At 40.8% G+C, this 22,732-nt stretch overlaps 1 protein-coding gene across 2 annotated transcripts; it reads right to left on the bottom strand.

Annotated features, from left to right (window-relative positions):
- Positions 1–1,532: 1,532 nt before the first annotated feature.
- On the bottom strand, positions 1,533–21,784 carry EIF4E3 (eukaryotic translation initiation factor 4E family member 3). Of its 2 annotated transcripts, none has more exons than XM_029996285.1 (7): positions 21,649–21,784; positions 13,533–13,605; positions 10,931–11,025; positions 9,266–9,326; positions 5,913–5,979; positions 3,490–3,645; positions 1,533–2,972 (listed from the first exon to the last, which is right to left on the bottom strand). In XM_029996285.1, exons 3-7 carry the CDS (start codon positions 10,954–10,956, stop codon positions 2,941–2,943), a joined length of 342 nt encoding a protein of 113 aa, XP_029852145.1. In that variant the 5' UTR covers positions 10,957–11,025; positions 13,533–13,605; positions 21,649–21,784; the 3' UTR covers positions 1,533–2,940. The 2 variants fall into 2 exon arrangements, with proteins under 2 accessions (XP_029852145.1, XP_029852144.1); XM_029996284.1 differs by lacking the exon at positions 21,649–21,784 and adding an exon at positions 19,392–19,410.
- Between the last annotated feature and the right edge of the window lie 948 nt (positions 21,785–22,732).

Below are 22,732 nucleotides of genomic sequence, written 5' to 3' on the forward strand. Positions count from 1 at the left end.
AAATGTTTTAATTTTATGTTGAAATGCCAGCAGAAATTCATTTTGATAGGAAGCTGTAGGCTCTTCTTTGATATCCATTTAAACAATTTAGATGATTTTGAAGCAGTGAGGGGTTCATTTAATCAAGTTCAATAAAGCAGATCTCCAGGTGAAAATAATAAATATTTAAAAGACTAAAAAAATTAACCGTTCAACATAATTTGGTATAAATAGATCTGTGCTATGGAGATCAGTAGGGATGAAAGGACAGTTCAGAAATTCTACAAAACCTTTCAGTTAATGGTTGCAAAATTCCGATGTGCGATTTGTCATGTTCCTGTAAACTTGCATTACCCATTTTGATTCAAGCCCAATTTTGGATTGTCACATACAATACACTGAATTTTAGTCAGAGGATATCCATCAACCCAGATTCTAAGTAATAATTAACAATTATCATCAGAATTAAGCCATACAGAAAAAGAATCCCTAATTTTATAGGCTAGCAATTTAGAACAATGAAAAATTGACAACAGTTCATAACATGGACTTTGGTAGTCAACGTGCAGCTACTCTAACCTATGGCTAGGATAAAGTCTCTCTCAATCTCTATCCAATGTTCAAGCAGAGAGGTCTTCAATATTACAGTGGCATGCAAGGCAACTACATAAAAATAATTTCCTTCAATAGGATGAATAAAGTAATACCTTACATTAGCAAATTCCAGTGACATCACCCGATCGGCCGCTTCTGCCAGCAGATCCAACTCTACTGAAGTCAACGTCCGTGCTCAAAACGAACCTGGAGGAAAGGTAAGAAGCTCTGGCTTGTTTCCAAAAGCAAAAGTAAGCAGAGGGCAAGGTATGTGATTAATTTGCCATTAGTATTCCACTCACATTTCCTCCAAAGACAGGAAAGTATTTCAAGTGAGAAATCGTGCTCATCAAGCTGTTGAAAACATTTTTCTCAAAGTTTTCTACCCCTCACTTCTCCAAGGTCACTTTTTGACTCCATCCATCACACAGGCCTGGAGGCTGTTTGGACACATCACACCTGCAAATATCAGCTAGCACTTCGCAGGTAACTGGTGTCCCCAGGCCTCCCTCTGCCCATTCCCTGGAAAAAGGGGAACCCCACTCATTGCAGATAAAAGCGAGGGCCACAGCAACAAGTTCATTTCACCTTGCAGGGAAAGCACCTTCCTACGTTCCCTTATTTCTCAAGGAGGTTAGGTATCTCTGCATCTCACACTGCAGTGTGAATTGAAAAACATCATGTAATTAAACTGGTAATAGCCTCTATGCTTTTTATTTTGAAGCCTCAATCTAACTGCAACTCAAAAATACCTTAAATACTAACTGAATACATACAAGACTGATAAACTTCAGCACTCCTTTCTGATTTAATAACACACCAAAAAATAAATTTAAAAATATTTTTAATCTATGAGCAAAACAGCTTCTAAGAGAATAAGTTTTACTAAAAAATACACAGGTTTAAAAAAGCAGGACCAGTACCATTTAATTTCAGAAAGCAATTACAGAAGCAAGACATTTGCGTTTTAGAAAATTTGTTTTATTAATAATGCTCATTAACTGCACAGTTTTAATTCATAAATACAGATAAAGTTGTAAAAAAACCCTCAAAATGTACGATTCTTATTTTTAAATTTATTTGATTTTAATGGCTGCCTCCTAATATACTAAAGATGTGGAAATCAGTGCAACTCGAACAGTTGCCAAACAAAAACCTCTTAATGAAGTAATGCTCAGTGGAGCATACGTTCATCTCTACCTTGCAGCTTCTTCTTGTAAAAGGAACTACATCAGTCTTTGGTAGTATATTAAAACAAACCAACACCTCCAATACTTAATATCAGCAAACATTTAAAGATTAACACTGTTTATATTCATATTTATGCTGCAACACAAAATCCTTTTTTTTTTTTTTTTTTTTAAAGGTCACGGAGGAAGTCGTGATGGCTTGGAACTACATACAATGGGTTCTCTTCCCTTGCACTGAAGTCAACAGCAATTCTGATACTGACCTTTGTGGCTGCAGCCATGGGCCTAAAATACTCACAGAACTGTGAGGGATGAATCCAGTTAGTCTAATGCATTAGAAATGATTCATGACACATTTTCATGAATGTACAGAAAAACGTCATAAGAAAGCATACAATATAAAAACATTAAAAAACCCCACTCCCTCTTAAATAAGAGGGGTGTGGAGTTTGTAGGGTTTCCTAGTGAAAGATGTCTCATTCTAGTCTGAACAAGGGCTCTTCTGAAATCACTACAATTAAAACACTCGTTAACATCATCCCACAGAGGGTTAGTCCCAATATAAATGTGTTCTCTTTAGTTGCTCCTTTAGTGAACACTTTACTATTTACTTTTAAGTATGTGCGCCATTGTCAGTGCAAGACCAGATTATATTGAATATTAGAATAAATGCAGTGCAATTTCTTTCTCTCTTGGGACAAAACCAGTGAGTAAATCTTAACATGATAGGAATGTTTTAAAATGAAAATTGAAAACACATTTCACCAAGCCAGTATTCCTCTATGCACAGCACATCTAGGAAAAGCAGCATACCATCTTTGTGCACATTTGCATTTAACTAAGTACAGTACAGAAGAAATGAAAGCCCGCTACTTTAATGAAATAGGAACAAGTATCATCTGATTGAAAAAAAAAAAAGTGGCCAAAATATCTTTTAAAAGAAACAGTGAAAAAATCTAAAAAACCCAACCAGTCCAGAAGTAATGAATTGCATGTTTAGCAGTCAAGGCAACTGTCTTTCCTCATTTTCCCAGTTTGAAATGTTAGAAACTCAAAAGGGCCACTGCGTGTAGCGCTTCTGCAGGGCTTCCACCATCCTTCTCCTTGTCCAGACCACCTCACAACACCGAATAAGAACAAATGCGCTTGGCACAGACTGCACTCAATGTTTTCCACGTCAGCCTTCAAAAGCACGATGCTCTCTGTGTGCTAAGGAAGAGAGAAGGAAAAAAGAATAAAAGAACATGTAAACTCTGTCAACGAGTTGAAAAGGTTAAAAAAAGAGAAGACAACAATGTATAAAGCAGTCAAAGACGACACAACATGCCAACAAGTGATCTTCGGGAATATACTATTCTGATAATACATTTATAGAGAGCCTAAAATAAGAGATCCCTTAAAATCCTGATTGTAAATGGTTCCTCTAAATGAACACTTAAATTGAACAGCATGTAGTCTTGAGAGTTATCAAGAGATTTGTCTCACTTATTTTAGGAATCAGGCATATCAAACATGGAACCAAATATATTCTACATTTAAACTAAAAATACCTTATATTTTGAATTATAGCTAACTTCTACATTGAAGGGACAGAATTTTAATGCAATGAGAGATGCTGTGTTTCTAAATGGTTAATGATGAATCAGGCAGGATATTCCCATGGAAATACCCTACCAGCATCTCGTTTCTCTAATGAAGGTGGAAATTAACAGTACAAAATACTTACATTTATAAAAGATAGCTTTAAAAGATGTATGTGGCAGAAGTTTACGTATCTTTTCTAAAACTTTTGCTTCACTTGCTAAAGAGGCATTCACATTCCAGACTTGCACAACATCTTCACGGTCACGAACACTGACGCTAACCCCTATTACTTCATCATCTGCACAGAAGAGGAAGCATCATTAAGGAACGAATACTTTAAAACTGAGACATGTCTAATTTGATACTTATGTATTATGAAACAGTGCCCAAAAGCTGAACAAACTGAAGAAATGAAAAAGAGCAATCTCCAGTGAGGAGAATACTAATGTCCAAACCAGACAAAATAGTTACCAAAAAGAAACAAACACTGTATTTATAGAAACTGTTGGAAATATTACTCCTAGGGGTTTTAATAAAGTGCCATAAGATTATTCATCTTTGCTATTAGCACTCTTATCCTTGATTAAAAGAGAATCACAAGGCTCCCTTCGGTAAGGTTAGCAATATAAACTACTGAAGATAATTCACCTACAGTAATGGCTATAAGCAAAAATGGGGGGTGAGGGTGAAACAACTAAAACCCCAGGAAGGAACAGTACCAGGTGGATATCAGACACCATCTTCTCCAGACTTTGTTCTCTTTTTCCTTTATGTTTTGTCAAGGCAGCAACAGGAAGGGGGGGGGGGGGGGAGAGAAAAAAAGAAAAAAGCGCTAGTCAGGCAGCTGCTGCTAGTGTTGGTAACTCCGTGCTTCACTGAAGAAGCCCTTTTTGGTGTGAAATTCTCAGGATGCAGCTTCATGGAGAGCTCAGCATAAGGCCACGCTGCAGCTCGGAGCGGTGGCTGCCTCCAGCAGTGACCTCCACGATGCAGCTGCATCGTGCATCCCAAGGAAGGGGTCAGAAATTATAATGCAAAGGTGGTGTCAAGAGCACACAGCCAAGGGGAAAAACTACCTCTGTAGGCAGCAGAATATCACATATTTGCTTAAACTGACCCTGAGACCACCCTATCCGTATATAAAGGGCAGGAACACTCCCTTCTTGACACCAACTCAATTATGCATATTAAGGATTTTGAAAAGCAACTGTCAGAAATGTCTCTCACAGCTTGAGGATTTGAGGCTTGTATTCTGTATCTTCCAATTCTGAAAGTTGGGAAGGCAATGAGAGAAATATACTATTTGAGAAACTCATTCAACAAAACTTTTGTAGAAAAAAACAAAGCTACCAAGGTGAATATACCAGCAGCAGCCTACTGCAATACGCCTGCTCCACCACATTAGCTAGGTGTAAGAGAAACTGTTGGAAAGGTTTTTGCTGACCTGCTCTGTGAACCCGAGAAACTCAATTCTTTTCTCTGGAATGATAGAGCAGTGAAGGAACACTCCTAACAGGATATTCACCATCACTGCAACAGCCAGTTTAATCAGATACTCGTGCTTAGAAAAGAAGTAAATACGGTCAAGAAAAATGATGGAGAAGTATCATTTGAACTGAAAAGTTAGTTCAGCTTCCTGAACTCCCTCCCTCCAGGCCAACGGATGATTAAGTTCATCATTTGCTTCACCCAGAAGCAAGAAACAGTTCTGTAACCAAACCTTAACAAATTAAATGGTCACAGACTTGTACTCCCTTTTCATGATTTGATGCTCTATCTTAAGCCAGCTAGCACTCACAGTCCCTTCCCAGGCTCCATCTCCGAATGAAATGTGCAACCTTGCAAGCCTAGAGAAGACACTTATTCTGAAAGCAACATCGTTAAATTATTACCTCTGAGCAAAATCACATGTGAGCTTCTGGATGATTAATGCCTGTTTTCCAGTAAACGGGCAAGGTATTTTAAGAATATTTATGAAAATTCAATTACACTAAAGACCCCTTTGACCTAAGCAGTACTTTTAAGTGATAATGAAAATATTGCCTCTGGGTAGCGTGCTAACCTGGGATTCAGGAGAGCCAGATTTGCATTACAGCCCTGCTATGGGCTTTTAACGTCACCACAGGCAAACCACACAGCTTCCCTCTGCTTCAGGTCTGCACTAGTGCTGCCCCGATAACTCCTAAACATGTTAGGAGAACAAAAGGGACCAGGAGGGCTAACAGGGGCACCCATCTAATTTACTTGCCTCCAACAGTGATAGTACAAACAATCTAGTATGGAAGTATCAATTGGGGTTCCAGAGTCCTGGCACTGTAGAATTAATATTTATCATTTACGTGCTAGCTAGCAGATAGATATTTAATAACTAGAAAACCTGCTGGCTTCCCAGGGATGCAAGCTGTTGAGCTTGAGTCTTGTGCCAAGACAGTCAGAATACCTTGTCCTCTTAATGGCAACAGGTGTGAATAGGATTTCCAGCCCTGTATCCCATTTTTAGCAGTGTTTCCATGTTCTGCATTCAAACTCAATTTGTCATGCTGGCCTTAATCATTTTTAAGTTACCTGCTGCACAACAGTCTGTAAACTGCTCTCCGATAGTTGCTAACAGTAGCTCTTTCCAAACTGCAGCCTAAGGAGGGTAAAAAAAAAAAGTTACATTTGCATTATTATTTTTTAATTTAAAAGTTAGGTTTGCTAGCTCAGTTTTGAGTGCATTCTCTTTCTGAGGTTATCTAGACAAAAAAGAACATTTATTGTAAGTACACACTGTTATATAATTAATTTCCTCACAGTTGGAGCAATACATACTATTACACAGAATTGTTCCAATAAATATTTTAAATATTTAACAGTAAGTTTACCTTCACTATAGCTGTGTCCACAACTCATCCCAAATGCACTAGTTAATGTAAAGCATGAAAGTAGTATTCTCCCAAGAATTTCCCATGATAAAAGACCATAAGGCTCCACTTATGACCATTTGTTTCTACAGAAAAGAATTACTAACCACTTCAAGAAAAGTACCTGAAAACCCTACCACTAAACTAAACTGATTTATATTTAAACATCATCTCTGATTTGCCTTGCCTGTGAAATAAGTCCATCTTTCAACAAATTCAAATGCTCACTACAAAAGTAAAACAGGGGAAAGCTATCTGCCACTTTTCTTTGGCTCTTAGACTAATTACACTGTTACTTGCTTTTGACAGCAGTTATCACCTAAGCCAAAGCCCATACAAAACCTCAAATGCGTCTGGACCAACATAACGCTCCAAGGTGTGGGTTTACAGGGACAGAATATTTTATTTATTTATTGAAAGAACATATCAACACAAGTATTTGTCTATATCGCTGTAATGACTTTTTCATATACTACTTGATAGGACAAGGGGTAATGGTTTTAAACTGAAAGAGGGTAGATTCAGATGAGATACAAGGAAGACATTTTTTATGATGTGGGTGATGAAACCCTGGCCCAGGTTGCCCAGAGAGGTGGTAGATGCCCCATCCCTGGAAACTTTCAAGGTCAGGCTGGATGGGGCTCCGAGCAACCCGGTCTAGTGGAAGGTGTCCCTGCCCATTGCAGGGGGGTTGGACTAGGTGATCTTTAAGGTCCCTTCCAACCCAAACCATTCTGTGATTCTACGATACTTTTAAGGAATGTCTTTTCTGCTATATGAAGTTAGCTTGAGTTTTAGTACTATTAAAAACCCCAACATATCAAATGCACCAGGTTAAAACAAAAAGCAAGCAGCCACAAAGATGGCAAACTAATAAACTCCTTCAATGGCTGTTTCTGAGTACTCCTAAGCCGTCTTCTAGAATACAAAGGATTTGGTGTGACTCATTATCATCCAATCCAATGCATCATATAAAGCTGTGCTATGGGAAGGACCATCTGATGCTCCCGAGGCAGGCTGAAGACATCAGCGTGACAGCCTCTGACATGGTGCCTTTTGCCTGCCAGTGGAACAGCTCAGAGATGAATGATGGGACTGACCACGCACAATCTCATTACCAGGCGCAGTGCTCACTACTGTGAGTTGTCCTAACGGTCTCAAGGGTAGGAAGCACTTCATCCAGTAGTAAGCAGTTGCAGGATCAGGCTTATGAGGATCTAAAAAGTATTAGTTTTCATATTAAAAATTGGCATACAGAAGTGTCACCGTACACATGCAACAACATTTAAGTGTCAGTATTTTGTCAGTCAGTTTTTCATACCACTTGAAAGACTGATATCTTTAGAAAAACCTACATTTTCCTCCCTCAACACCCTCACCAAGAGCTGCTATAGCATATAATCTTTTTGCATTAGGTCTGTACAAGATGGTTTACCTTAGCCAAGGAGACACTGTGTGCACTTGACGAAGAATGAAGCCAAAAAGTGAGAAACAGGCATAAAGGTATTATTTATGCTATTTACAGAGGCACTAAAAGCTGACTGAAGTTCACTTTCAATTAAACCTTTCAGAAGTGACCTAGGACGTGTGGTACATAGCTTGAGAGATCAAAAAGTACCTTCATTTCAAAAAGGGGCTATCATTCAGCCTCTGAGGTCCCTAAATTCACCACCCAGTAATGCAGGCTCCCCAAACCACTTGTCACTTCTGACAATCTTCACACCTTGGATTATAAGAGGAAAAAGAAAATTTTAGTCTTTTGTGATCCCTTGGGACTGCAGGGGAGGAAAGCTGCAATTCACATATGGGGAAAAAGCCCACAGGCAAAAATCAATTATCTTTTGGCTGAAATTTCAAGTACCATCTTTCAGCATTTAATGCCTTCTGCAAGGCTGTCACATTTTTCTGACACTTCACTTTTCGAGTTGAGAGACCTGATCCAGAACATACTTACACACATAAACACCACATGTGAAGAGGTCAAAACTCCTCACCGTGACAGTTCACAGGAGAAGTTACTCACTTGCATTTGATTAGGGGCACAAAGAGGAACCCAGTTATTTCAGCAGGGCTAGAACAACAACATGCCTGACCAGATTTTATCTTTCACATTTTAAAATTAAAAAAAAAAAAAAAAAAAGGAGGGGGGGGGAACTGAGCAGCACTAGAGTTTCACAAGATGTACACAAGGTGATCTGACAACTCACTGTTGCCAAAGGGGATGATCCTACTCATCTTTTCCTCCTTTACCCCCTATACCCATCAAAAAAACCTTTCCTGGCCATACACTCAAATTAAAAATAAAATAAAACACGAGACTTTTTCTGACATCAGAGTGCATTAAGCTGGCTCACAAAACAGTCCAGTGAGCCCCAGAGCCAGTGCAAGCGGGATCAGGAGAGAATGAGCAAGATCTTCCGCCTTCCAGTGGGAACAAGCCATGAGATGGGATTAGTTATTGGTGGAAACAATGCCTTGGTCCACATTTGGCTACAGAAAGTCACAGCCATACATAGGTGCAAACAAGCAGTGCCAAGCAGAAATAGTCCTACTGAGTTTGACAGAATGTTTAGGAGCATTTCAGTGAAACTCTGAAAGTTGTGCTGGACTCTGTGTGTGGACTTTTGAAGAGCATTACTCAGGTTCTGGCTATAATTTAACATGTAATGTTATCAGGAAAAGTTTTTTATATCTTTCTTTGCATACCTGTAAGCAAACAGTCTTGAGAACAAAGGCGATTATAAAATACCGTGCTTCCAAATGGAAATGGAGTATAACACTACAGCTTTCATTTGCTTGATAATACATTGACGAATGTTACCAAAAGTATGGAATTATTGGAAAAGAAACTTTTGCTCATTATCTTAAAATAAAGGGTTATAGACACTAAAATAGTGTTTGGTTGTTGTGTTAGGTGATGTCAGAACTAAAAAGCTTTACAACAGCTTCATCAGATGGAGTTTAAAGAAACCCCCTTCCTAAACAAGGTCTAAGAAAAAAGTCAATGTAACATACCGTACTTTCTTTAGGGACCTTCATTTTCCATATACCTCCTTTGGCATTGCTCTCCTCTTCCCTGATTATGGGAAATAGATCAGTGAAAATAAACATTCATATCCAAAGCTAGATAACCTTATGTTTGGGGTTTAATTTTCCCAGAAAAATCCCTTCTGAAATGCAATTACTAACTCCAGGTAGCATGACTCAGGCTATGACTTCTGACATCAGAGATAATTCTTTCATTGTTCATATAAAATGCATCTCAACAACTATTCCCTTTCCTAAGTTTTGTGTGTTGGAAAACACATTTTCCCTGACTACAGACCATCTTTGAAGTGGCTGCACACTATATGGGAACAAGCCACAAAGCAATTTTATGTTTTACTATGGTAACTTTTTATTTTGGAAAAACTCTGGCATATTTTCACAGAAGCAGCTTATCACACTCGCGTTTATCCAGTTTAACCAAAGAACACGAGCGCACTTCATTTCAGTTTTGTGACAGCTAGAAATTAATTGCTCTTATTGAAAGAAAGGCTGAAGCTGCCCAGGGTCAGGGCAGACATAACCATTAAACTGCTTCATAATGACAAAGGCATGATGTACAAACCTGTGAGCTTCAAGTTTATTTCAAATTAGGGTTCTAGTTTCTTGTTAAAACTTTGTAATAGCAAAGTTTAAGGAATAACCTAAAATTCATCTTTGGAATATCTAAGCCCAGTATGAGACCTATAGATTCTGCAGGGTCAGTGGTCTCCCACCAACCCAGACAAACACTGGGGAACAGAGGGGGAAAACTTTGAAAGGACATCCTCAAAAATCTGCAGTCCTCAATTCTTACTTCAGTATTTGTTTTTCTTCCTAAACCCCAGTATTTTTAGAAAAGTAATGTAGTCCTTCAGATGCATTTCACTTGAGAAAATTATTGACTTGTTCAGTAGATTGGGACAGAAATCTGTAGTAAGCCACCACCCACTTAGACTTAACATGATCAAGTTAAAGAACTCTAATTCAATCACAGTCTATGCAAACAATGCCAAAAAGATCCAAACTCTTCAGAAAGTGCTTAGGCTTCTCTAATTCAGATGTGACAGAACTGCACCAGGAAGAAGGTATGCAAAACTCAGTTTCTGAAAGGAAAACCTCAATGATTTATACTTTATTCCATTACCATCCTACAATCAAGTAGGAATTTGCTGCAATGAATCATTTCATAATGCCTTAAATTAGTTTTAATCCAAGCTATATATGCATTTATATGCATATGAAGCATACTTTTGCACAGGTGAAGAACAGTTAAGGACCATCAGTCATTTTCATCATTATTACACTAGCTTTAGTGGAAAGAAAAAAAAAATTGCAAGTTAAAAATAATTCAAATACAAGTAACATATTCTGCGTATTCTTGAATTGAAATTCAGAGTCATATTTTAATTTCTTGATTTCTATTTCATAAGTTAATTTTTCTTACATTTACATTCAGAGGTGGACAATTAAATTACAGTCTGATTTTAATAAAGACTCCTTAGCATAAGTCACTTTTAAGCTTAACAAGATCCTTAGGATATTTCTTTCATAGGTGTCTTAAGTTCAGGCATTTGCAGGCAACAGAAACATCACCTTTCACCACTGCAGGTTTTTTCACTGCCCATTCCAAGAAATGCCTGATAACACACGTACCAAAGTGGCCGTCTTTCTCCCCGCATTAAATGGTAACTACATCTCAGAGGCAAATTTGTCACAGGAGGAATGTTGTTGTAGACACTCCAGAAATCCTTAAAAAGAAAAAAATACTAGTTGCAGTAACACAAGAGAGTAAGTTTCATGCAGATTTACTTCCTTATTCGTTTTCTCTAGAACAATTACATATACTGCTCCTTAGAGAACTGACACCTTCTACATTATAATAAAATGCCTTGAAAAGAACATGTTGCAATTTCACTTCTACTTTTTTTTTTTTTAGATGCCAATTCTGCATAAGGTGGAGGTAGAAAAAAGGGAAGCAGTTGAACTGTGGATTACTTTAGAATCAAAGTCCTTAGGAATAGAGGGAAAAAAAATCATCAAAATCAGAGTTACACTAAATATGTCAGAACAAAGCAGTCCATAAAACTTTCTTAGCATATTAAAAACATATACTTATATCAAACATTCACCTTGTTTCACTTAAGACTAGCCTAAAACTTCGTGATTACCTTGAGTTACAAAAACACCACAAATAATAATTCTGTTGAATTAAATGCCTAACTAGCAATACAACTACTTTGTCTAGATCACAGTGAGAAGTTTCAACCAGATGCAAAGAACTTGAGATGCACATGTTAATACAGGAATGGGGCAGAAATTAGAAGATCCAAGTTACCAGGAGCCATCGGGATTACTTCCCAGCATTTCTGCAGAAGCTGTCATACATGTTTGGGGTGGATAAAAGGCACCCAAAAACAGTGGTAAGCAACAGGGAGGGATGAATGAAAAGATCCCAATCCCCTTTCTTCTTTATCCAACAGTTGGGAATAAGAAAGGATTTTTAAAGACTTACGTTGCATCAACATGCAATGATGCAATATTAAGCATTAGTACAACTCATTAAGTATTATCTAATAGCACAACTTCAGAAACAAAGATTGCAACATCACGTGATAAAATTTTGTGGCCCTTGACAATTCTACCTACCAGCCATGACCACTACCCAGTCACAAGAAGAGATGGAAGGCTATTAAAAATACAAAAAATTGGTATGAAACAGCCCATTTCAACTTTCATCTTACTCTTACCTGGTTGTGTGCCCAAACCCTAAAGCTACCAACAGAAGTAGAAGGAGTAGAGCTATGCCAGCAAATGACTGTGGGAAGATTTGAGTTCCTTTGTCCTGAACCAGGGACTCAGTTTGGAAGGTTTGGTTTTCAAACAGCCTTCAGGCGCTGCAGACTGGCATTGCTCATTGACTAGCTACTGCCCATGAAGGACAGTGATTAAGTCAATGAAGATTTTCGTTTTGCTTCCCCAAGGAAGATCATATTATTCGTATGATAGCACAGTAAGACACACCATGGGCCACGCTGCTAGCTTCTGATAACCTCATCCAGATCATGAGTCTTCCCAGAGGATCTGAAGGATGTTTTTGTATTTCCAACCCCAACCTGATGAGAAGAAATCCTCAGGTTTTTCAGACAATAAAGCCTAATCATTTTAATAAAGAAGGCAGGATTCAGAGTGGGAAAATGGATAACACCGGATACTGCATACACTACTTCATGGTCTTAAGCTGTCCATTTGTCAACAGGAGCCATTGCAGCCCATTTTGAAATAAACCCACTTCTGTTGTCAGCTTTAAGCTCAGAGTGTCACTTCGTTACATGAACGATGGGAACATTCTGCTGACATGGAAAGGTGAGAGGGAACCAGGGGTCTGCAGGACACTTCCATGCTTTATGCCAAAGTACTTCCACTGATAACCTCGTCTCCAGAAAACTCCAAAAGCCAATTCCTTTCTTATGCCTGTTAGCTAGGAAGAAAAAAATCTCATGCAATATAACAAGTTGTGCAGACGTTAATGAGAAAGCCTTGTTTAAAACTTCAATAGATCGCTGTGGGTGGGCTCCTTCAAAACGACAGTTTTGGCATTACCTTAGAATTTCAGAGATTTAGTGAACTATGGACAACTTGGCATTAAGGTGAGACAAATAGCAATTTACTACATTTTACGCTAAAACATTGAAGCAGAAATGCAATTTTACTTGCAAGAGATGCCTGCTGCTCGGCACTGGCAGATGATAGAGACACACGCAGAATTTATCATTGCTGCAAGTATTGCATGATTTAAAAGTAGTTTAATTCAAGTCAGTTTGCTAGATTTTTATTTTTTTTTAAATTCATGCTCAGAGAGAGGAAGACTAAAAATTACAGCTTGTGGTTTTTTTTTTCTTCTTTGTGTAATGATTTTCTGTACTTAAAAAAAAAATGGAGAAAAGGCAGGAAAAATATTTAAAATGCATGAAGTATAACAATCCAATGGAGGCACAAGTACAAACTCAGGCAAGGTTAAGAAGCGGGGGCTTGCCTGATCAAGCCAATATGCTTCCTCCTTTCCTGGTCTGGAAAGCCAAATGAAATTCAAACAATGACCAAGCAATACCACACACAACCAATAACATTTATGTTTCATACCACTGGTATGCAAAGCCACAAGTGTGACTCATCCATATGAGGAAAAATGAAACTTAAAGTGTGAAGCTACATTAAAAATGTGTGGCAACTCCCATAGCAAATCTATCCGCCTTACCTGTACTGTTTGTACTGTATAAATCTTCTTCAAATTTGATGCACATTCAGCTGCTGTTGTACCAGGAAGCGACCTTGAAAACAAAACGAAGGTTAATTAAAATATTTCTTTTATCAAGCAGGGAGAAGGGAGATGGATGAGGAAAGTGAATCATATGAGTGTGAAGTTGAAATACTCAAAGTTGCATAATAAACTCCAACTCCAATATCAGGAACCATTTAAAGATAGGAATTCAAGTGCTTTTATACTTTTGAATAAATTAAGATTCACCCGGTATTTTGTGAAAATTAAGATTCACCCGGTATTTTGTGAAAATTAAGATTAAACAGGGGAATTAGGAGCTTTAAACCAAGCCTAACAGCGCTCCTTCCACCGGCCACCCCACACCCTTCTGCTGCCCGGCACCAAAAATCAGATCCCACCGTTGTCCCGGGCTGCCGCTTCACCGCGTTTAACACACCCCAGAACCCCCTTCGAGCCTTTTAAGGTATTCCCGGTGTTTCATACTTCTAAAAACCAAAGCTCATCCACGGCGTTTCGGTAATTAACGAGCCGTGATTATCCCGGCAGCCGCCGCCCGCAGCAGCGGCCACTAGGTGGCAGGGGCGCGCGCACGGCCGGCGGGCGGGGCGGGGAGGGGCGGGGCGTGGGTGGGGCGTGTCCCTTCCCTCGCCCCGCCCCCCGCCGCAGCACCGCCCGGTCACCCCCGCGACGAGGACATCCCCGAGTGGATGGGACACGCGTGTGGGCCGATGAGGAGCCCGAGCCCCAGCGGAGAGCTCCCTCCCCTGCCGCGGGGAGCCACAGCAGCCGAGGCGGGCGGGAAACCCCCAAAACTTCGGGCGGCTGCTCCGCATTTACTGCTCCGATATTCCTCCGAGCCGCGGCTACCGCCAGCGCTTCCCATACAGCCAAGAGGTCCTTGGGTTGGTTTCATCGCCAGACCTCCGGGTTGCAATGGTGTACACCGGGCACAGTTTAGCTCCTCGAGCCCACCCTCACACTTACTACTCCCAGTTTCCACCCAGAGCTGCTCCCTTTAGGCACACTCAGCACCCCGGTGGCTTAAAGGTCTTTTCCAACCTAAATGATTCTATTTATAACCTTCATCAGTGCATGCGGCATGGGACGGTGCATCCACATCCTCAGGCACCACTGGCTCCCCTCACCGTGCTAACAGCGCATCCTAACACCCATCTTGCAATTCCCAGCACATGCCCCCACAGGCACAATTTGGGGGGAATGAGGCCAAAATTGCTAAGGCACATTCAATTTGTTAGAACTGGACACCCCCCCCCCCCCAGCTGAAATAGGATTTCTAAAGAAAAACAAAGATCAAAGACAAAGCAACTTCCCATTGCATCTCAGGAGAGGAAACAAAAATGTGTAAAATGACTACATTTGGAAACAGAAGCAACAGAACAGATTTATGGAAACAGAGGGAAAAAAAAAAAACCACAATTGTTGCCCAGGTACCTGCTGAAGAAAAGATAAGGGCAAACAAGACCTCAATAACCCTCCCATCAATGTGGCTGTTTGCCCTGGTACATCTGATCAGCAAGAAATATGTCCAGGAAAACACTAAAGTAACTCTCAGTTCTTACAGATATAATTCACACTCTGGGGCAAAACCCAGATGTTCATGTAAAGGAAAAAATTTAATATGCAAAACTACTGAAACAGCATCACATCTTCAAAACTTTAATAATAGCTGCAAGGCTTTTTTTGAAGGTGCCTTTCAAAATAAGTTACTTTAAAAATACATACAAAACCAGCAGACAAATCCCTCCCAACTTTTTCAGTATAGAACAGACAAACTAACATCTACTTTACCATTTGCTTGTTAATCACTAGACATAAGAGTACATTGCAATGGTGGAACTGATGAGAAAACAGTGTTACATGTCCAAATCTCAAAAATAACTTTAACTAGAGATTATAAAAACAAACAAAAAAACCCCCAAGAAATTGCTATGGTGCAGGTGCAGGTTCTAGTCCTGTGGCTCATGAACTATGAAAACTCCCATGGAAAAACTGATAACTTGAAAACAACAACAAACAACTTGCTTAAAAGGAATTATCATAGTAAGGTTTGGGGTTTTTTTTGGTTTGTGGGTTTTGGGTTTTTTTTTCCTTACACTCTATGCTCAGCATGAAAGAGCAAAAAGAGAAATTCACAGTATTTAACAGAAACAGAGTTAGTCAGATGGCTTTTGAATGCACACACACAAAAAATGGAGTGAGTTAAAACAGACTTTAAAACCTATCAGGTGATTTAACTGTGTTTGTCAGTAGGGAGCAGTGGCTTTGCAACAAACTACCCCTTGTTTTTAGCCTATTGCTGACAGAAGTAGCACTTCTCTGCTAACACTTTGTTTCACGTGTAACAGAACACAAACAGGCAAAACCTGAGAGAACTTTGCCTCTTGCTGTCCCACACCACTGCCCCAAGAAATTACTTAGGCACTACTGCCGCCAGTTTGCTAACTTAGCAGTCACCAATGCATATAGGGTTAACTTTGCTGTACAACATATAGTATCATCGCTCTCTATACTCACACTGATACTGCCACTGAGATGCTTTGATAGTGAGGTCTGCTCAAATAAAATATTAAAATCTATTCTCTAACCATAGCCTTCAAAGGTTATCTAGATAATCATGGTAGCCATTTAGCAAATTCAATGCCATTTCAAAGAGCAGCTAAGACAGGTAAGACAGAATATTCCACTCCGAGGTTATAAAATGGTTCATTTTGATAGTTGCAAATAACATTTTCCTGAGAAACTATGTGATCAGCTGGCAGAAAACACCAACCGACCAGCAAATTATCTGTTTTAACAGTTAAGGTGAGTGACCATTTATTTCTAGTAACCTGCCTGGCAAGTGCTCCATGCCCACAAGATTACATGGCATTATTTCAGCCTTTCACCCAGCTCTGGAAAGTGTCAGTGATTTATGGGTATGAGCATGAAGCCCCAAACTTTTTATTAACAAACAAAAAAAACCCCCAAAACCATAAAACCCCAAACCAAAACCTATTGAAAGGACTGCAAATGAGCAAATGATGACATGCAACAATTTAAAACTTCAGGGTCATTTGCTGCAGAAATTACACCTGCACAAATTTGGTTTAATGAATGAGTGTAAGGCAGAGATGGTATTTTAATCACAGACAGACAGAAGGAAAAAGCCCAGAATTTCCTACAAAATTACACTGCTGACAAATCTGAACCCCAGTGTTTGTGATAGCCAGCCATAAACTCAGCAGATCAGCACAGATGACAACTGAGGGGGTTTTGTGCCTTAAAACCTGTGAAGTTGTGATTTTTATTTTTTTTTAACTGACTACACAGAATAAGTTTAAATTAAGTTCGACAGTTCTCCTGGTCTGCCTGTTCTGTGCCCTGTGATGCCGCTTTTCTGCATCTTAGAATCTTTACGGGAGAAATTTTAGTGCAATATCAGGAATAACAGAGTTACCTAATCAGGCCAGACCACTGTACAGCATCTCATGGTAAACTGCATGGATGTCAGAAGTGGAACATGGAAACAGGAATAACCTACGCAAACTGAATCCTAATGCCAGCTTGCTTCACTACTCCTTCATTATTCCAGCACGAATAAAGAACAAAGGATACAAAGATAAATTCCATTGTTTTATCCATGAATAAACCTCCAGGTGGTTGTGCTTATGTTAATGTCTGATGCTGAACTGTAGCTCTTCTGTTTCCCTGCGAAGAATTAAGGATAGAAGTTTTTTCATATGTGCTCACACTGGCCTTTGTTTCCCAGCGGGAATCTCATCACGGCTTTAGCGGGAGCTTTAAAAGCTGCCAAGCACTTTTGAAAATACCCCTGTAAGTACTCAGCTGCAACTGCTTTTGGTATAAATAAGCAAAATATTTACTTACAAAGCATAAACTCAAAAACACACTGTGGCAACTAAATAAATCTGGTAATCCATTCTGAATACAAAGACTGATTTCAAGCCATCAAAGCCTGTCAAAATGCATTTACCAGGTTGAACGTTCTTATAATATTAACCATCATTTTTCTTTGTAAGCCACCTACTCATAAGCTTTTATAGATGAAATAGATGATCCTAGGTAAATAAGATTTTGCTATAGGGAAGAAGGGAAATTATTAAGTTTAGTTTCAAATATCTGACGTGTTTAGTTATAAAGATTCACAATTATTATGAAAATGGTTCAGTTATCAGAATTTATCTACTAAACTTCATTTATATAGAACTAATCAGTATAACATGAAGAGAGAAAAATCAGCACATAAGGATAATATGTTTATGCAAGAATATTGTTACTTTCCTGGAGTAGACCAATAACACTGCATTATATTTGACAATGTTGATAAGCATATTCTTCCCCTCACAAAGATACAGAAGAGTTAAACTGTTCTTGCAATGGAAACGAAATTACCTAAAAAGCACTGTTAGAAGTCAGGCAAGAAGACAAGGCAGGCAGGCCATGATCCTGCAATGCGATCGCCCCTGCTGCACTCTCAGACTTCCATGGAAGCAAGCGCATCTTTCACGAGGTTTGTCTAGAAATGAGACTTCTGTACTATGCTTTTGTGTGATGTGTGTTCAATTTCTGGTAGCACTGATTTGTATAGAAGGGTACTGATAGTTTCCTCGCTGTTGACTGAAAGCGGTCTGTCAGCAACACTGGCAGCTCAGATGCAGTTTGATCTTCAAAAGATGTCTTTTTGCAAGGACGCGCAATATCTTCATTATTGCGTATACACAGACACATTGGACCAAAAACTGTTACCACTGACAAAACCCCCGGCTTCTCGTTGTGAGGCTGAAAAAAATCAGACAGCTACTAGTACTAGTATGTTCCCTCTGTTATTTTCGTAGGGAAAGGCTTACTTGGTGTAGCGTTAAACATAAGATTGCATACCATACCCAGGCTAAACAACAGTCACGATTTGCAAGGTTTACAGAGTAGGACATTTGTATCATGTCCACATGTACACCAAGAAGCATAATCAGCTTCACAGCTTTGTATTTACACAAAGATCACACCCAGATCCACAACCCCAAATCCCATTCAGGGATGGTTTCAAATGCCTAACATGGCTTGTTATCCAGGACATCCCAGCCTTTGATGGTCATCTCACTTGACTTCTTTTGTGCAATCTCCGTGGCTAATGTGCTACACAACATGAATATAGTGACCAGATCTGTAAACCTTGTTTTTAATTTGTTATATTCAGTGATGCATATCAGCACTTTGTTGTAGAAAACTGAAAGACTACACAGTGTAGCAAAAACTAGAAAAGCTATCTTTCATTTCAAAGCCAGATGCCACTATGAGCCAGACCCTGCACCAATCCAGAGCCTCACCACAAGAGACACAAGTGTGAAGAGCCACCAGCAAGAATCAGCTTCCCGAAGTGGCACTGAAGGCATCTGCAAGACTTGCTGAAATTCCCCATGCCCCATAACATGGCTTCATGCAAAAGTGCTATGAATGAGACATGTAGGTGTGAACTTGGAAACCTGCAAAACGCACAAATGAAACTGCAGTTCTAAACTCCTGGTTTCAAAACTTCTAGCACATAACCTTAAAACATCTTAACAGTTAAAAAGGAAATCTCGTTTCTCTTAAGAGAAAAACACCCGACAGCTTCTCTGCCACCTTCTGTGAAACTGCTGACCTGCGAGCATTTGAAGATCATAGATGGGATCTTATTTGTCAAACTGGTGAATAATATTCTCCCAAAAGCTTCCATCATGCTCACTTTCCTAAAGCATATACGGGGTAAGATACAAGAGAGCGATATCAGATGGTTACTATTTCAGACACACATACCAAGAAAGGCTTAGCACTTACAGGAAATGCAGATGCCCCGTGAGACGTGTAAGATAATGGCAATGAACCAGAACCTGGTCACAGGATCCCAGCCTCCTGATGTTAAGCCTGTGCCAAGCCATTCACAGAAACGAGTGCTGATGTAGATAAAATAAAGGCATTTACTTCTAAAGCAGGAGATGTATCGAGTGACACTACAATAAAAGCAAGGTCACGAACCCCAGGGAAATCACTTGGTAGCATATCACTAGTTGCGATAGAAAGTACCGCTTAGACGACGGACATTTACTTTAACAGTGTGACTTACTGAAAAGATACATTTTGAAGATGTTAAAATGTATGTCATAGATCTCTCTCACAGTAATTTAATAGAAAAAGATAACTACATACCCATCTCAACATCTACTTATCCTTAAGCATCACTTCTTCCTGCTTTTCAGTCCAAGCAGGGTAAAATGTAGTAGCAGTCAAAAATCAATACCATCTCATGAGGAAACATCACTGCTTCACACTAGGTCTTACTAAAGTAAGTTAAAAAAATGCCCACAGTTATCTTCTATGGAAAGTCCAACCTATACAAGCCTAAGCAATGATCCCTCCATCAAATCTGCATGGGTGTACCAATAAATGTCACAGCCACTTCTGTGGGACTCTGTAGACAGACATGAACCTTCACACACTGCAGTAAATTAAGTTCATGGTTTAATCTCTTGTGTGCTTTTTAATGCCTTAAATGGTTTTTAAATGTATGAAGCATGCCTTGTTTGCTGCCATTCTTGTTCCCTGCCATTAATCTATCATTGTTGCTGGTAAACAAAACACACAATATATAAGGTCCCACTCTTTCTTTTTTTTTTTTCTTATACATACACTCTTGATTTTATAAGTTAAGGAACAACAATACTACCTAATTAAATGCACTTATATGTGATCAGAAAGAGGAAAAAAAAAAAAATCAATAGAATAACTGAATTTTAAGAGCCCACAGTGGAACCAAGACTTAAGGAAAAAAAAAATCATGATACAACTCAGGAACTTGAAATGGATTTTAACTTCCGATGTTGATCATAAAAGATAGAGATGCTTATCTCCACATGGCTTGTGTAAACAAACAGATCTGGATGGTAGCTTGCTTAAACAGCAGTCCAAATGGTGCTTTTAAAAAACAAACGGAAAACACAACTCAGACCTTGAACCCAACCATAACTATGTCATGAGTTCAAAAGGATTAACCAGAAATAATTTGTGGTTTGGTTTTTTTTTTCCATAAGATCTGATTTGCAGGACCTCAGAATATTTGTGTGCTTTCAACAGTTTCTTGCTGTTTGACTGTCATGAGTTGAAAAGCTACCCAAAAAAAAAAAACAAACCAAACCCCACCAACAGAATTTTACCAGTAGTATGAGGCAGTATGTTCAGCGGCAGAAAGGCTTATAAAGGAGAGAACTTTCCTTCTGGAGTGCGGGGGAGAGGGGAGAAATACAACAGAAAATTGAGAAAAGGGAGATGTAGAAGATTAAAAACAAGATGCCAGCAAGAAAATACACACTAGGAAAAAAAGGATATCAAGTTCTGGTTTTAAACTTTCTATTTCCGTTTCGACTTTGGCACTTTTTCCCTATGCCTAGTTGTATGCACCGGGGGGGGGGGGGGGGCTCCCTTTGCAGCAGCTTTCCAAGACCATTAGAGACCAAAACTTCAAGCCCATCAACCGCAATAGGAACACTGCAGTTAGTTAATAAATTTTAGCTAATCCTTCAAAACAGACCGCTTCGGGTTTTAGGAACCGATCATCCGCAGGAGTCAAACCTTGACTCTTGAAGAGCGAGAGAACTCGACACGTCACGGCCACGGGTGACCGGTGGGACTCGGTCGCTGTGGGGCAGGGGCACGGGGGCCGGCCCGGCCGCCCACAGACACAGCAGCAGCGAAGCCTAACCTTTCGCCTTCTATTTCTGGGGCTTGCGAGCGTCATGCCTAAATTTAGAGTTTAACCCACCACCGACGTCGCCTCAATCACCGTGCGGCCGCTGAGGAGCTACAAAACCGAAAGCGTTTCCGAAACCCATTTCACGGACGAACTCCCAGAGACCGCTCCCCCCCCCCCGGGGCAGGTTGACCCCCGGGCTGCGAAGAGCAGAGCTGCTTCCCTCCCTCAGACGGATTTTGGGGGGGGGGGGGGTGTCCCCTCTTTAAGCTCCCCGCCCCCCCCCCCCCGGGTCCCCGCGTCCCGCGGGGCTGTTGCCCACCGCCCCCCCCCCCCCCCGGTCCCACTCACTTGTCCAACCAAAAGGTCCAGGGCGAGTGGAGCGGTAGCCCCGCCGGCTCGGTCGTTTGCCCGCCCCGTCGCCGCCGGCCCCGGCCGCCCGCCGCCTCCCGCTCGCCGCCGAGGCGCTCGGGGGGGCTGAGCGCCATCTCCCTGGCCGGGGCTGGGGGGGGGGGGGGGGGGCGAGGGGCGGGCCGGGAGGCGGGGAGGGGACAAGGGACGCTGAGGGATGGGGGGGGGGGGGAAAGCCGGGAGAGGGGAGGGGAGCGGGAGGCGGGAAGGGCGGACGGAGGGGTGAGGGAGGCACGGCGACGGCGGTGGGCACGGCCGGGGCCCACCGGGGGGGCTCCAGAAAAGGGCCGAGGCCCAGCACAGGCAGCCGCCCCCCGGCGGGTGTCCGTCCCTCCGGAGGGGACGCCTGGGTCTGCCCGGCCAGGCCCTGCCGAGGACCCGCGGCCCTGAGGGGCTTGGGCGGGCTGGGCAGCCCCTGCTCTGCCCGCACCCGCACCTCACCGCGGAGGCTCTGGGGCCGCCTTTCCGAGGAAAATCACCTGCGTGCTCGGTTCGGCTTGGCAATGCTGACCGGAAAACTAAATCTCTCTGAGGAAAAAAAAATAAAAAAAAAAAAAAATCCGAGTTTTAGGACACGAAACCCTTGCGCGTTCACAAAACAGAGGGACGAGTACCATGCAAACTGGCCGTGGATGGAGACGAGAACGCAACAGCGAACCTTTCCGGCCCTGGGGTGGGGGGATGATTTATCTATCTTCTCATCTTCTCTACAGCCTAGTTAATTTACACGCTTGGTTTTATAGGGAGATGCTCCTCATAATCCGGCATTAGACACGTGCTAAAAACCTCGCGTTATTTTTAAAATAGTATTTCTGAAATTAAGATTCTCCCCAGCGGGACTATGCACGGTAGTAAAGTTAAACACCCACAGCAGGATCAAAGACCATGAATCACAGAGGTTTCCTTGCAAGCACATTTAGTAGGATGAATAATTTTATATATGCTGCATCCCAAAAGAAAAATCAATAAAGACACACTCCTTTAAAGAAATAAAAATCTAACAGTAAGAAAGGGCAGAGATCAC

Source organism: Aquila chrysaetos, chromosome 20 (genome assembly GCF_900496995.4).
Source record: "Aquila chrysaetos chrysaetos chromosome 20, bAquChr1.4, whole genome shotgun sequence".
NCBI lineage: Eukaryota > Metazoa > Chordata > Aves > Accipitriformes > Accipitridae > Aquila > Aquila chrysaetos.

What these genes read in the sequence shown, in the direction of transcription:
- EIF4E3 (XM_029996285.1), bottom strand. Translation starts at nt 10,956, where the DNA reads ATGCGGGGAGAAAGACGGCCACTTTG. An exon ending in AGGTCCCTAAAGAAAGTACG is followed by an intron (nt 5,980 to 9,265) that starts GTATGTTACATT and finishes TACCCTCCTTAG; the next exon opens with GCTGCAGTTTGGAAAGAGCT. An exon ending in TAAAGCTATCTTTTATAAAT is followed by an intron (nt 2,973 to 3,489) that starts GTAAGTATTTTG and finishes TCTCTTCCTTAG; the next exon opens with CACACAGAGAGCATCGTGCT.